The sequence below is a fragment of the Myotis davidii genome, unplaced genomic scaffold (assembly GCF_000327345.1).
Source record: "Myotis davidii unplaced genomic scaffold, ASM32734v1 scaffold730, whole genome shotgun sequence".
In the NCBI taxonomy this organism is placed as follows: Eukaryota; Metazoa; Chordata; class Mammalia; order Chiroptera; family Vespertilionidae; genus Myotis; species Myotis davidii.
The window spans coordinates 686,333-702,032 of record NW_006282183.1 but is presented as its reverse complement, the minus strand read 5'-3'; the positions used below and the strand labels follow the sequence as shown (position 1 = coordinate 702,032).

The 15,700-nt window shown below is 38.5% G+C and overlaps 1 protein-coding gene across 1 annotated transcript in view; it reads right to left on the bottom strand.

The window, feature by feature from the left end:
- Positions 1–4,828: 4,828 nt before the first annotated feature.
- MBIP (MAP3K12 binding inhibitory protein 1) overlaps positions 4,829–15,700 on the bottom strand; it is a 21,352-nt gene continuing 10,480 nt past the window's right edge. Inside the window, exons 6-8 of the mRNA XM_006752695.2 lie at positions 13,082–13,179; positions 7,046–7,084; positions 4,829–5,638 (exon numbers count right to left, since the gene is read on the bottom strand). Of these exons, the coding sequence (XP_006752758.1) occupies positions 5,531–5,638; positions 7,046–7,084; positions 13,082–13,179 (245 nt within the window). The 3' untranslated portion in view covers positions 4,829–5,530. The remainder of the gene's footprint in view (positions 5,639–7,045; positions 7,085–13,081; positions 13,180–15,700) is intronic.

Sequence of the window (15,700 nt, the reverse complement as noted above, 5' to 3'; positions counted from 1 at the left end):
GCACAAATTTTGTGCACTGGGCCTCTAGTAGTACTTATAATAAATCAAATTTCTCAGACAGTTATGTGCTTACCAAGAGCTACAAGTTATAAGAAATAAGTAAGAACACTTGCAGTATTTTGTCCTATAAGGATGGGTCATTTTTGAAAGTATCCCAACTTTTTACATAGAGAAAGCACTCTGCCAGCTACTTAAACATTTAGGGTTTTTAAAAAGAAGAAATGTGAATATTTTGTAATCCAAGGATTTTCTCAGTTTTATTCATTTCTCTTGACTAAAGTTTCCTAGAGGAAGTATGTGGGGAAGTAATCTAACATGTCTTTAAATTCTTGAAACCATTTTAAAAAATAAACCTTTCAAAATGATTTTATCTATATTTAAGATATTAAAACATATCAACTCTTTCTCTTTTTTTATAGCAAAGATGGAGATTTATTGAAGAACAAGTACAGATTCCCACGTAGGGAGGGGGAAGAGTCCCACAGAATGGACTCCCAGGTAGGGAGGGGGAAAAGGGTCCCCAAACATATCAACTCTTAATATATCAGGAAAAAGTCATCATTTACCAACTGAGTCCAATAAGTTTAAAAAACTTTAAAATATATATATTTAAGTAATTTTATGACTAACTTAACAGAAGTATGAGGAGATAGTTTAATTAAAAACTGTAATAAGAATTTAAGCATAGTAAACCATTTTTATTTTATACTTTTTAGACTTTGAAGTTGTATATACTTGAAATGGGCAATGTTGGTTGAATGTAACATCGCCTGTTATGCAAGAATTTGGTACATACTCATCTTCTAAATAGTGACTCCAGATTTCAAATATATTTCTATTAGGTTCCAGCTTATCATTACCAGTACTTCTCTTTCTTCTTGCACTTGTATCACCAAAATGCAATACTTTTTAAAAACTTTGATGACATGATTTGTTGAAGAAGGGTAGTGATTAAAAAAACATTTTAATTTTTGGATTTATAAATGTCAATGAGAATGATCAGTCCATTTTTTTTTTCATTTCTATAACACCTATTTCCTTTTAATCACCTTTGCATAGAAAACTGTCTTCAGAATGTTTCACCTTAGGAACTATATCAATAGATTTTGGTGGATAAACACCAGTAAAGGTGAAAGACTACTGCCATGTTGTTCATTTAGCAAAATTAGATGGTCTGGCTTCTCATAAATATTGCATGATGAAGCCCTTCCTGTTGAATAAAAGGGGATGAGAATATTGTACTTCCTTGTTGTCCTTAGAAATATATGGTTCATTCATCTTTTCTTCAGTTTGAGAAAACTCATTTAGAATATGCACCTAAAGAGTCATGGTCTCCGATTTTGCTTAACTGATTAATTTCATCAATATCATTAGATCTAGAGTATGGTTATTTGTCTCTCTGCACTCACCTGTGATTCCTTTAATAAGTGTGAAAATTCTTACTAACTTTCTTCTATTTACCATTATGGCTAAAATGAAAAAATATAAACTCTCAACTGTATTCATTGAGTCTTTACAGGTGCTGTCTCTCCAGACTTATATCTTCTTGAAAGATGATGGAATACTTTGGACAATGCTATATGAAAACTAAAGGATTATGCAATAGTGACAATTTTACTCTTATGTTCCTCTTTTAGGTGATTCTATCATTGTTCCATTTGGGAATAACTGATTAGTGATGATGAAATAATTCCTTAGATGATAAAATAGCAAAATATTTAAAAAGATGTAGAAAAAATTATATCACTAAGATCCCATAATGTATCTTAGAGTTATGAAAGGGTCCAATGGACCTAAATAGGAATTGAAAAATAGAATTTTTGTTCTATTTTTAAAAAGTAAACTTTCTCTTTATCTCTTGAACAATATTAGGAATGATTAAAAATCATTAAATATCAATTCTTATACGTAGAGCTGCTCAAAAAACTAAAATTTTGTCCAATGGACCTGGATGGTATCTCCATGGTTAAAGAATCATAAGTTTATAAAGACCAACTGTTCATCAGTCTAGCTCACAAGGTCAGAGTTCCCAGTTCATGCTTTCTTTGTTGGAATTGCCCCTCATTCCACAAAGGGCTGGGCAAGTGTTCTTAAAAATCCTAACACTCAAGCCTCAGATAATTAACTGGTCCAGGGGTGGACAGTTGACCCAAGTTAAGAATACAAATTCCTCTTTTTCCAGATTTTGAATCATAAGAAACAAACACGGAACCCTGGAGCCAGAGCCAGGTCAGAGCTAGCAGCGCCATGGAGCCGAACTCCAGAGCAAAGCTAAATGGCAACGAAGCAGGAAAGAAGACATCATCAGAGAAGCCAAACTAAAATGAAGTGAAGAGTGTATAATCGGGACAACATGATCCAGTGATGGGCAGAAGGTGACGAAATTGACTGAAATTCCTGCAGTTTGAATTATCCACATTTTTTTTTTTTTAACCAATCCCATTTACTGAAGTTAGAACTGGGTTTCTGTTTCTTGAAAACAAGAAATCCCTAAAACAGAAATAACTTATTTTCCCTATGGCTTAAGCTGAAAACCATTAACCATAGAGATACCATCCAAGTCCATTGAACCAAATTTTAGTTTTTTGAGCTAGGAATGAACTAGTAACCTCCTCTGAGTGAAAATGTACAACTAGCTGTGGAGTCGAAGCAGAGGGATGAGGTAATGACAGGGGTGACAGTGCCTACTAAAATTCTGACAGTTATCACCAGAAGAACCGTACTTCCCCATCCCGTGGGAAACTGGTAGTATGGAGGTAAGAAAAGGCAAAATAACTAAACAATTGTCTAAAATCTCTTAGGATACAAACCACATGTCACTAAAGGCAAAGCTTTTGTCAAATGTTGAAATGTAGGAATGTATTAGAGATCATTAAAATTCAGTGGCAGAGAGGGTTTTCTGTACCAGGTTGTCTGGTTAAAAGCAGACAGGGAAAAACAGGAAATTACATATTTATGTTTCATCAAGAGAAATCTTTTCTGCTGAGATTGTTGAAAACGAAGTCCAGGTAACACTTGTGAATTTGGAAAAGCTCAGGGCTCAGGAGCCTAGCAATTGAAAAGGAAGTATCCAGCAGTAGCTAGTTTAGGAAGCCCAGCTCTTTTCCACAGCATAAACATGCTGATGCCTATCAACTACCCACCACACACCCACCCCCAACTCCTAGTAAAACACGTCCCTAGATTGGAATGTAACCTGTGGAGGGCAGGACTTTTTAGGGACGGACCAGAGGGAAGCGCTTCCTGTCTTGCAAACCTCTTTCCAGTCACTTTTTCTCCTTTATTCTCTTGAGGACGGGGCCATTAAGAACAATGGGTCTAAGAACAGCGGAATAACAAAAATCCTGAAGGGTGGTCATTAGGTAGCCCGGTGATTCAGGGAGTAAGCTTACTCCCACAGAAATTCCTGATATGCCTTTCAGTCAACTATGTACTCAAGAAAGACAATGATTGAAAGCCACTGAAGTAGCTATCACCAGAAATTTACTCTTGAACAGGCACCTGTACCAACTCCTCTGGAGGCTCTGACTCAAGTGGGGAAAGGATGCTGGCACCAGACAAAATTCGCTGAAGTGTAGAAAAGAGGACTCTAATGTCCTTTACAGGAGCGGGCCTGCAAAAAGGAAGTCCCTCTGATGGCCAGATCCGAGGACGGCCAGACATGACTTAGGAACTTGTCGACTGCCAAGGGAGTCAAGAAACATCTCATGGCATTCATTTAGGGGCAGACTAGTGACCTGCGTATCATCCTGGTTTCTAGGTTTCTTGCCCACCTCTGTCAGCTTCTTTTTCTAAGCGATTCTTTTTATTCATGGTTTCCCTGCTTCACTGGTGATGTGATGGTAATAAAGTGTGCCAGAAAACACAGAGGGGTCATTCTGGCAGGATGGTGATGACCAGGACCAGATGGAGACTGAGGGGCAGGGTAGTGATTACTCATTATTCATTTGTAGCTGTACCTGTAATACTGGAGCACTTTAAGCAAAACTATCTTGTAGAATGAGTTTCCTCTACAGAGAAGTATAGTGGTAAGAGTCAGTGGTATTGACCTAGAACACAATCACTTCTTGAGAATGATTCGGAAACCCCATTTTTACAAGGTGACTCCGTTTTCAAGGTTTCCACAATGGTTGTGCAAGAGTGTGTGCACACTGCAGTCTTAGAGGTTCCTGCCCCACCATCCTGTCCACAACTGACTGAGAGCCCTAACAGATTCAGACAGGTAATCAGCAGAGGTCAGTTGTGAGATTCTATAGTACTTGGTTCAGAGTCTGCACCATGGCAGGGGCAAGGCATGAGCAAGCCAAGGCTATGGAGACAGGACTAACATGTCACCTGAGTGGGGAAGCAGAAAGGAAGAGGCCTTCAGAGAAACCAATTCATAGAGAATAAAGCAGATGCAAAGATGATTATGTGTAAGAGAAAAAGAATGAGGAAGAGGGAGATAAAGGAAGAGTAGAAAACAAGGAGGGTAGAGGACAGAGACAGAACTAGATAAAGAAACAGCCAAAGGCAGCTAGAGACACAGAGATAAACTGCTAATGACTTTCCAGACACAACATTCACCTGTACTTCCTTGCAATTAAGTGTATTTTTTAACAACTCCCCTTTTTCAAACTACTTTAGGTAGACTTCTGATTCTTACAACCAAACAATTCTTGATTTAAACATCTGCTCCTTGATTGTAGCTGCATCTTTTAAGTGTTTACTTTGCAACTATGGAAATATATGTACCACCTAACATTAACTGGGGTACTGAGGCTCTCAAGGAAGAGGGACTATAATTTGTAATATTTTGCAACGTACCAAAGACATACTTGGTTTTAAGTAGTTTTTAAACAATAACAGCTAACATTTATTGAGTACTTTGCTTGGGCCAGTTTCAAAGTTGTACATGCATGATTTCACCTGTTCTTCATTACAAACAGGCTCTATTATTACCACTCCCATTTTATAGGTAAGAAAATCAAGGCACAAAGAGAGATTAATAACTTACTCAAGGTCATACAATCAATCAATAAGGGAATAAAGGTGGAATATATTGTTTATTTACATTAAAATTGATATTTGAAAAAAAAGTATGCATTCATTTAAAATTCATTTTGGTCAACTAATTTTTTGTTGAATGCCTATTATTACAAAGTACTAATTTAAACTAATAAACTGGTTAACATCAATGTTATAAATATAAATATGGCTTTTAAATATCACTATTCAAAACACATCTTTCTGTGGGACATACACACAACTCACACAAAGATATATTTTCAAATTAAGTTACTTAATTTCCAAAATACCTCCTTTAAAACAGAAGGAAATAAATTCTGACAATGCTATGTTCAATGCATTAACTATTACATAATTCATTGGGATATTGTAAGATTACTTGCTGAAAACTGGACTTGTGTGAAAATAAACCCAGACTTCAGAGGATGTCTACATTGATAAATATATATCCATTTAATTAATTGCAGTGTAAGTAACACACAAGTATATAAAAAAGTAAAATGACGAAGATGAGATGAGTTTTTCATGGGAGGTGGTGAGTTGCCATGGAGTCTGCTTCTCTTGATTTTCGAAGCAGGGCTTGTTTGAGAGCACTAATTTTCTCATCAAGCTCCGCCAGTGAATAGTTCTGCTGTAAACAATAAGAACACAAATTGCTGAATAAGACTCTGAAGTATCTTAATGCAGATAAAGTGATAAATGAACTATAAATATTTAAAATATCCAAAAGCATGGTAAATGTCTCTTTTTCTCTTAGAGAATAATTTTAACATTGAACCATATATGTTGACTCTATCATGAATTTTAAGGTATACAATAATAAGGCTTAAAATTCTTTCTTCTTATTTTTTCGTTCTCTTTCCTAATGAAAGCTCTTCTGGACCTTTTATACTTTGAAAGGATTACAAAAACTTTTTTAAAAACTACTGATTATATTAATAATCAGTAGGGAAAAAAATTAAAGTTTAGGATTAGCTTAAGTGCTTAAAATACCTAGAAATTCTCTTTTTATGGATCAACTGCAATCAACTACCTCTCCTGGAAAAAATGGATGCTCTTAAAAATTACTCAAAATTGTACAATAAAAAAAAAGTAACATGCTACTCTTAAAAAATAAACAAACCTAAAAATTTTTTAGTTTTCCCCAACTTTAAATTTACATCACCACCATTGAAGGGTAGCAAAACCTTACAAATTATGAATAAACTAATCTATAATAATAAAAGCATAATATGCAAATCGACCAAACAGCAGAATGACTGTCCAGACGACCATGCTATGACACGCACTGGCACCGGGCCAACCAAGGTGGGTGCGATGCGATTGGTTGGGGAGCCCCGCTATTGCCCCACAATTGCCCTTCAGAGTGAAGGCCAGGCCAGTCAAGCGATCACACCCCACGCCTGTTGCCAAGGGAGGCGACCGGTGGTGGGGGAGAGGGTCCAGCGTCGCACAGATGGCAAGCAGTGGCAGCGGGGGGTGGGAGGGGGGGCAGCTGCCAGCAGCTGGGGGAAGGAAAGCCCTGATCGCCAGCCAGGCCTAGCGACCCCACCCAAGGGGTCCTGGATTACAAGAGGGCGCAGGCTGAGCTAAGGGACACCCCCATGTACGAATTTTGTGCACCCAGCCCCTAGTTCACACATAAGTACTGTGGACAAGGCTAGGCTGAAGTCAGCCTCTGGCAAACATTCTTCTTTGACTTAGAGGCTGCTAATGAGTGGCATCTTCAGAAGGGGGAGGGGTGAGACTTAATTCACAGTACTTAAGCATTTACTATTTTTCAGCATTTTGTAACTGATACATCTTTCTACTATTAACAGCTGAATACAGACTTTTATGTTTATTAGGCCCATATCACTTATCCTACACCCTTGAAATAAAATTACTTCTCTGATTCAAATACATTAATTTATGCTGCCCTTTTTTAGTTCTGAGTTCCAAACTATGACCTAAAAAGCAACCATTGTAGAAACTTTTAAGAAAGGTATAAAACTAATCAAACTATTTCAGAAGCTAAAATGAAAATGCAATAACTTACTTGAGGTGGTTGAACTTTTCTTCTTTTGCCAGAAAAGTTCTAGATTAAAGGTAAAAAAATATTAAATAACCAATACTTAAAAAATCTAAACAATTTTCTTTTATAGAGTACTGAAGAAACAAACAATTTTCCATTATAGAGTAACTGGCAGAAACAAAGCCCACAAACTCACCAAGCACTATCTGCAGCCAACATACACTTTCTTGTGTTTTGGAAGTTACCCTCCAAAGATACTGAAAGTATACAGTAGTAACATTACAGCAACAAGCTTGTACCTGTCTATACACACTTTCCCATTAATTCTCAGCTTCTAATGAGGCTGAGTGTTTGTAGAAAGAGGTGCTCTGGGAATTTCCTTAGTTTCCTTTTTTGTAGCCTTTCCAACCCAGGATACTGAACAAAGGCAGCAGCAATATACAGGAAAACAGAATGTGAAATACCAGGCCAAGGGGTGAACACACACACATATACACTGACTGTAAGGGGACACTGGTTGTGTGAGTACCTATCACTACTCCTCTGTGTGACTCTGGGGAATGCAGATCCCGGACCTCTGGTCTTGTCCGTGATGGGCACGGGCCCAATAATGGCCAATGACTAAGGAGGGGTCTGCTGGGGATTAGGGGGAGAACTTCTGAAAAAACTTCCTCACTTCTGGATACCACTGCACCTGGACAGGAGAATGTGCTGTAGTCATCTTGCCATCTGCCTGAGGAAAAAGCCAACGCTAAGCAGAGCTCACAGGGGAAGAGCCCAATTATTATTTTTTAAAATATATTTTATTCATTTTTTACAGAGAGGAAGGGAGAGGGATAGAGTTAGAAACATCGATGAGAAACATCCATCAGCTGCCTTCTGCACACTCCCTACTGGGGATGTGCCCACAACCAAGGTACATGCCCTGGACTAGAATCGAACCTGGGACCCTTGACTCAAGGGGCCGCAGTTTGCCAACCACTGGGTTTGGGCAATTTTTTTAAAAAAATATATCTTTATTGATTTCAGAGAGGAAGGGAAAGGAAGAGAGAGATAGAAACATCAATGATGAGAGAAAAATCACTGATTGGCTGCCTCCTGCACCTCCCATCTCCCCCCAACTGGGGATCAAATCTGCAAGCCAGGCATATGCCCTTGACTGGAATTGAACCTGGGACCCTTCAGTCTGCATCCGTGACTGGCCAGGGTGAGCCCAATTCTTTGACAATCATAATTTAGCTAATACCACAGCTTTCAAAAGGTAAATTAGTGTATCAGTACATTTGAAAAAGAAACTGTCAATGTAGAAGATAAATTTTACTCATGAACATTTCTGACCACTGAGATCAGAGGGAAGGTAAAAAGTCACATTTTTACTTTGTGTCAAAAGCTGTTTCAAAGAACATTGATGTGTGCCTCTTAGCAGCAGTTATAAGTGGGAAATCATTCAAGTGTTAGAATTATTAAATATGGGGGGAAACTGCTTCTATAAACATGCTCCTTCCTTTGCCAAACTGAGCTAAATACCTCTGTGGGGCCTCTGGGCAAGGACTTAATGTTTAACTTGGTCACTGCTCAGTCTCTTACCCTCCCAAGAGGTGGCATTTTACCCGTCAGATGAAAATATACTCTCCCTTGTTTTCCTAACAGCTTAATCTATAAAGTATTGCTAATTTCCATGTCATTGAGCAATCAGATTATTATCATGGAAACTAAAGTGAAAAGTATCAGAATGAGGAAAATGAGGACATCAGTGGTTCAATCACTTAAAACAGTAAAATGTAGTCTTTGGGGACTTATCTTAAATCTGAGCAGAATATTTTGACAAGTAGAACACTTAGAAATACATACATTGTGAATACACTGGACTAGCTTTAAAATGTACTGTTTTTAGGCACAAGGTGGAAATTTTAAACAAGTCTTGGTACCTAAGAGAAGTATTTGAGAGCATACTAAATAGCTGGACAGACATAATTTTTTAAAACGTCACACACACACACAGGTCTGTGGAACCCAGGCTTTAAGGAAACTCAGCGGTAAGTCAGTCTCCTCTCTGACCCTTCCTTACCTGCAATCAGTGGTTAAGGACTACTGATTTTACAGGGCAGTGTCTTCAATGTTTCTTCCCTTCTAGTCCCACTGCCCTAATTCAGACCTTCATCTCTCCCTTGTGTGGACAATGATGTTTCCTAAACTACTTCCCTTGACTCCAATCTTTCTCTAACTCACACTAAATGACAGGTGTTTTCTTCTCAGTGACATTGGAATTGCAAATAGGTTACTGTGACCTTCAAGGCCCTCCAAAATGTTTGCAATTTAATTTTCCAGCTGGATCCAGTTGTTCACTTCATGCTTCGGGCCCACCGTGCATGGCCTGTGTGCAAGAAGTTGACTTGGCCCTCAGCACTCCCCTATGCCGACACTTCCCTGAGAACCGGGAGTTCGCATCACAAAGCGGAATTAGGATTCCGCCTGGTCAGTGCTGTGGAACAAAGTTAACACACCTTCAAAAGTTCAATAATTAACTATCAGCCAAGTCCTATCCATTCATTCACACATTTATTCAATGCATACTACATTTTGTGTTAAAAATGAACAAGACAATTCCCGTCCTCCAGAGATTCAAAATACAGTGTGAAAAATAGATGTGTAAACATGTAATTATAAGTGATAAGTGTTATCAAATGAACAAAGTGCTATAGAAATATACTTGTGAAGCATGTTATACTTACTGTTTTCAGGGGTCATAATTTAAAAGCAGTAAGCAATAGTTTGGAAATAATCATAAGCATTGTATTCTTTAAATGGTCTGTTGAGTGATGCCTTCAAATTTTTAAAAACATTACCACATTCATATCTTTCCATGTTGAATATGAAGGGTAAATATGTTTAGAATGATCGCATTAAAGGAGCAACAAATATTAATCTTTGTGGTAATTCCTGCATATATATATTAACTTTTTAAAAGAGTTTTTTGTCTGTTTCATAAATGAACAGAACTTTACATGGTCTAATTTTGTTTTATAAACCCAATATAATTTATATCTTTTTTCCTGATAATTTTTCCCATTTCATGTGCTGTGCATCAATCTTTGAGCTCAACTTTCCCGTACTTTCTAACTTTAGAAGCTAGAAGACTGAGCTGCCTTTGTAGTCTTTCTGTACACTTTTAAGGGACATGTGAAATCATGCCACTGCCATGTGTGTACTCCCAGCATGGACAGTAAGAGTGGCAAATTATGTGCTATGCTCTCTATGGGGTGTGTTCAACTCTCATGTGTGAGGACAATCCTAGAACTGGTTCTATACCAAGAGAGGAGTGGGGCTCCTAGAGATGGCATATTCATTCTGGTTAGGAGGGTGAGTATAAAATCTTTTTTTCCCTTTGGGCTTGGGGCCTATGCCATATATATTCATAAGTCTTGGGGGAAAAGTCAATCTGAATGTTTAAACCTTTCAGTATTTTGTGCTTCCCTGTAGCTCACTATTAATTTGGATATGTCAGCTATAATAATAAAAACATAATATGGTAATTAGACCAGACGTCCTTCTGGATGACCTTCTGGATGAAGCCGGGCTGCAAGGGAAGCCCGGGTCCTAGGTGGCTGCCTGCAGCTGGAGGGAAGCCTGGGTCCCAGATGCCAGAGGGAAGCTGGTGCCAGCAGCCGGTGTAAGAAAGGCCTACTCTTGCATGAATTTCGTGCATCAGGCCTCTAGTTTCCAATAATAATCCAGAAGTGATCCTTCTAATCAAATACGTATTATTTAATAGACTGGGGGATCTTCTTTAAAAGCACTAGTTTTAATCACATTACTTTTATAATGCTTCCTGCCCTCAAGTTAGGTAGTCACCAAGTTTCAGACCTCAGCCTCTGACAGCCTCAGTGTTCTTACCCATTCTGTGTTTTAACTACCTCTTTCACACAGGCTCTTCCAGTTGTGGCAAATCTAAGTCCTACATCTTGGAAGGCTTACCTGATATTTTTAGCTATATATCCTGTTATGACTTTAAATTCACATCCCCCCCAAATATGCTCCCCTTCAGATTTTCTTATTTCTATCAATGGTAGTATCATTTTCCCAACCAGAAACTGGACTCACTCTTGCTCTTTGTCTCTCCACATATTAATTATCAATATTTGTCAACTTCTCTTTTCTACTGCGTAAAAGATTCCTGCGTAATCTTTCCTATTCTCATTCTCATGTCCTTAGCGCAGGATCTCACTTCACACCTAATATTGTCTTATTCTTAGTCTCCCTTTTCATTTACCTCCCAAGACAATATTAGAAAAATCTTCTAAATAGTACTTGAACAAGTCATTTTCATGTTCAAATGCTTTCAAAAGCATTTAAACTTTAGATACTTTAAACTTCTGGGTATAGCATTTAAGGTCCTCTATAACCCAACTACTTTCACTTATTTAACCAAATACCCTGAACATTCTATCCTGTATATATTAGATCAAAAAAAAAAAAAAAGATTAGGACTTGTTCTTTTGTTAACTAAGTTATGTAATAGAATCAGAATCAGAGAGAAGAGATAAATGATGGGGCAAGGTCTCACCCAAGGCATCTAACACTATGCAACTCTCTTGTAAGATCAGCTCTATTATTAACAATAATTAACAAGAATTGAACTAAAAGAATAACCTGCCTAGAGATTACATAATGAAGGCAATTAGAATGGGAAAACTTATGGTAGATTGCTGTAGGAAAAGGCATAAAATCTCTATGACGTTTCCTAGAAAGATACATTCAAAAAATAATTCTAAAAGTGTAAAGACCTCTGTAATTATGTAGTACAACCAACAAATCTTAAATTGGACAAGTGAAGGCTAAAGGAATTATGTGACTTATCCACATTTATACAGCTACTTCATAGGTAGTTTCTAAAACAAAATAACTGCTAATATTTACTGATGTTTTACCATGTGCTAGGTAGGTGACAAGTACTTGACTGATGTTATATCATTTAATCATTGCCTTAGCCCTTAGTACTTTAATAAACCTTATTTTACATTGAAGGAAGTAAATCGCTAAAACTATATTTTTGATCTTTAGGATTCACTGCTCACTTTTGCTTTTTCTTCATCTGGAAAAACTTCTCTTCTGTTCCTCACTCTAATACCCAATTTAAGACTTTGGAAAGGTTGATGCTATACCTAAAACAATTTTAACATAATTTCACCAGTGACTTCTGCTCTATGATAATATGAATTATTTTATATAACTTTTCAGAAAGTTTTAGAAAAATATTACTAAAAATTTAATAGCCTTAGCAATTTTGTTCACTTTTACATTTTGGTTTTATCTAATATGCCATGACTTAAAAAAAAAAAACCCATACACAAAACATCCAGCCCTCAGAAAAGGTAGGTGTTATGCATAATCACCCCCGAAGACGGAGGGAAATACAATGAATTCAGGATCATTTGTCTGAAGCATGTTGATGTGACAAGTAAGATATTTATCAACCCAACATTATTTCTTATTTTCCTTGGAAAAGAGAGAAGAACGAATGAGTGAATAAATGCTAGAGTTGAAGAATTAGACAATATAGACTAGTCTTTCAAAAAGTCCAGTGCTAACGTAAAGAACAAGGCAGGGTGGCAAATCCAGGTGCCTGTTTGCTTAGTATGGGGGAGAAATGTAAACACACATGAGCTGAGGGAAGGAGTCTGTAAAGAGCGAGGAATTAAAGAGACACAGGGGATAACTGACAGAACAAGGTCTCAGAAGAAGCCTTTGTTTTACAAGACAGCAAATTCAGAGTGACAGGATGGACTATTATCCAGGCTCACTTATCACGCCATGAAAATGACTTAAATTTGAGAAACTGGGTAATGTACAACAAAAGCACCCCTTTAAAAAATTATGAGCCTATAGTACAATATTTGGAATCACAATTTTTAAAGAAGTAGGTAATCTCTTACATAGAACTATGTTCATTCATCTCTGAATTATTAATTATCTCATATATAGGAGATCAATCAGTAAACTGTTATATAATGAAGAATCCTAGAATAAAATAACATTTAGTTATTTTTAAAAGATACTTACTACAGATTGAAAATACTCAGGAGAGATGCCTTCCAATTCAAGGATTTTATCCTCAAGTTTTTTAATTCTCTGATAAATGTCTCTTGGCACGGGACCACCTAAATACATTTAAGAACATTCTGAGATATTATTGAACAATTCTTACAATTTTTATTCTTAAAATACCATGCAAAGATACTTATGCATAGGAATGGGAAATATTTAAATTTAAGAAAACAAATGAACAAGAGTACATTAGAATGAAATTCTTAGTTCACATTTTCCTATTACACACTATGGGATATATTATCCTACTATACCTCTCCCCAAGCCCCATTTATGCTTCCTATATTACTAGGAGTTTTATTTTATGTTAAATTCATTTTACAAGATATTGAATAGTTCCTGTATAGAACAATTTGTATTTCTGAAATGCATAGTTATAACTGACAATTCAATTTAGTGGTTGCAATATCCCATATCACTTTCTTCCATTTATATTTTTCTCTATAGGCCATATTTTCTCCTTTAACCTAGAACTGCACTAAAGATGAACTTTGTAATATTTCTTAACTAATGAATTTTCTAGGGCGGGTGATGGTAAAATAATGTTACTCAAATTTCCAGGCTATGATTTTATCCTAAATCCTTTCATTTCTCAGCACCTCCACTGCAACCATTCCGGTCCAGACCACCACGATCTCTCCCTGGATCATTACTACATCCAAACTGATCTACTTGCTTCTGCCTTGCTCCTCTCCCATACAGTCTATTCTCAACACAGTCTATTCTCACAGACCCTTCGTCGCAGTCAGTAATTTTTTTAAAATGTAAGTTAGTGTCACTTCTCTACTCAAAACCTTCCATACCTTCACATCTTACTCAGACTCAAAGCCAAAGCCTTTACAATAGTATACAGGTCCTACACAATTTGGACATTCTCGCAAACTCTTATCATTGTCACTTGATTCTTTTTTTCTGTTACTCAACTAGGCCAAGTACTCTCTGTTTCAGCACTCTGGTCCCCTCTACCACCACATTCACAAAGCCTGCTCTCACCACCTTCAGGTCTTGGCTCAAGTTACCTTATTTCTAAGGCCTTCTTTGTCCCAGGAAGATTCACTCTTTCTCCTTTAACTCCATCAGGAAATACTCCAGCAAAACTGAACTCAGAAAGTCCCTGAACCATATTTTGTGCCTCAGTGTTTTTTGCTGATGCTGTTCCTTTTTGGAATCCTTTGCTCCTGAGTGATGAAAAATTCCTACTAACCCTTCAAGGGTTCAAGTGTCCCTTTAACAGGGACACCATCCCTCAACCTACCCTGAGAGAACTGAACACTAACTTTGCTCCCTACTGTACAATGCACATATCTGAAAAGGTAAAACGAACAATCGTTCCTTCAACAAACACCTGAATGCTTGCTTTGTGTCAGACACTGCACTAGGTTAACAATGAACCTAATTAACAGTGTGCTCTCAGGGACCTTACTATCTAGCAGGGGAGATAGGAAGTACCAGGTGCTATGAGACTATACAATAAAGCAGCGGTCGCCATCTTGTGTTCCACGGACCACTGGTGGTCCGTGAGGTCTGAAAGGTTGGCGGCCACTGGCTTAAGGTAAATTTTGGAGCAGTGGTTGCCAACTGGTGGTCCATGAGGTCCGAAAGGTTGGCGACTGCTGCAGTAAAGGGTAATCCACAGCAGAGTGGGATCAGGAAGGAAAAGCAGGGGCAGAAGAAAAAGCCTGGGTAAAGCCCTAGTACAGCAAAATAACTGGAAAGCATGGGAAGCCCAGAAATGTGGCTGAAACTATAAATGTAGTTCATGCTATTTAAAATTACCACCCCTACCCATCTGAACTTCCTTTCCCTTCTCTTGTCAAGCTGCTTTTATCCATAGCCCTTCTCTCCTAGTATAGCATATAATTTATACACCAGAACTTTTGTTCACATGTATTCTCAGTGCCCAGAGCAGTACCTGACATATAGTAGGAACTTAATAGCTATTTGTGGAATGAATGAATGAATACTAAGTGTGTGCGTGTGCATGTGCATGCGTGTGTGTGTGCGCGTGGATATATCTATATATATAGACAGATAGACATATATCTATATACTAAAGGCCTGGTGCACAAAAATTTGTGCACTTGGGGGGGTCCTGCAGCCCAGCCTGTGCCCTCTCCCAGTCTGGGACCCCTCGGGAGATAACGACCTGGTGGCTTAGGCCTGCTCCCGGGTGGGAGAGGGCAGGCCCAATCCCTAGGTGCAGCCCCTGGTCAGGCTCAGAGCAGGGCCGATTGGGGAGTTGGGGCACCGCCCCGTCATGCACAGAGCAGGGCGGATCGGGAGGTTGGGCGCCCCCCCCAGTCACGCTCAGGGTAGGGCCGATGGGGGGGGGGTTGGGGCGCTGCCCCCCGTCACGCACAGAGCAGGGCCCATCAGGGAGTTGGGGAGCTCCCCCTGTCACGCACAGAGTAGGGCCGATAGGGGAGTTGAGGCACGGCCCCATCACACACAGAGCAGGGTGGATCGGGGGTCGGGGCGCCGCCACTGTCACACTCAGGGCAGGGCCGATGGGGAGGTTATGGCTCAACCCCATCACACACAGAGCAGAGCCCATGGGGAGGGTGGGGCGCCGCT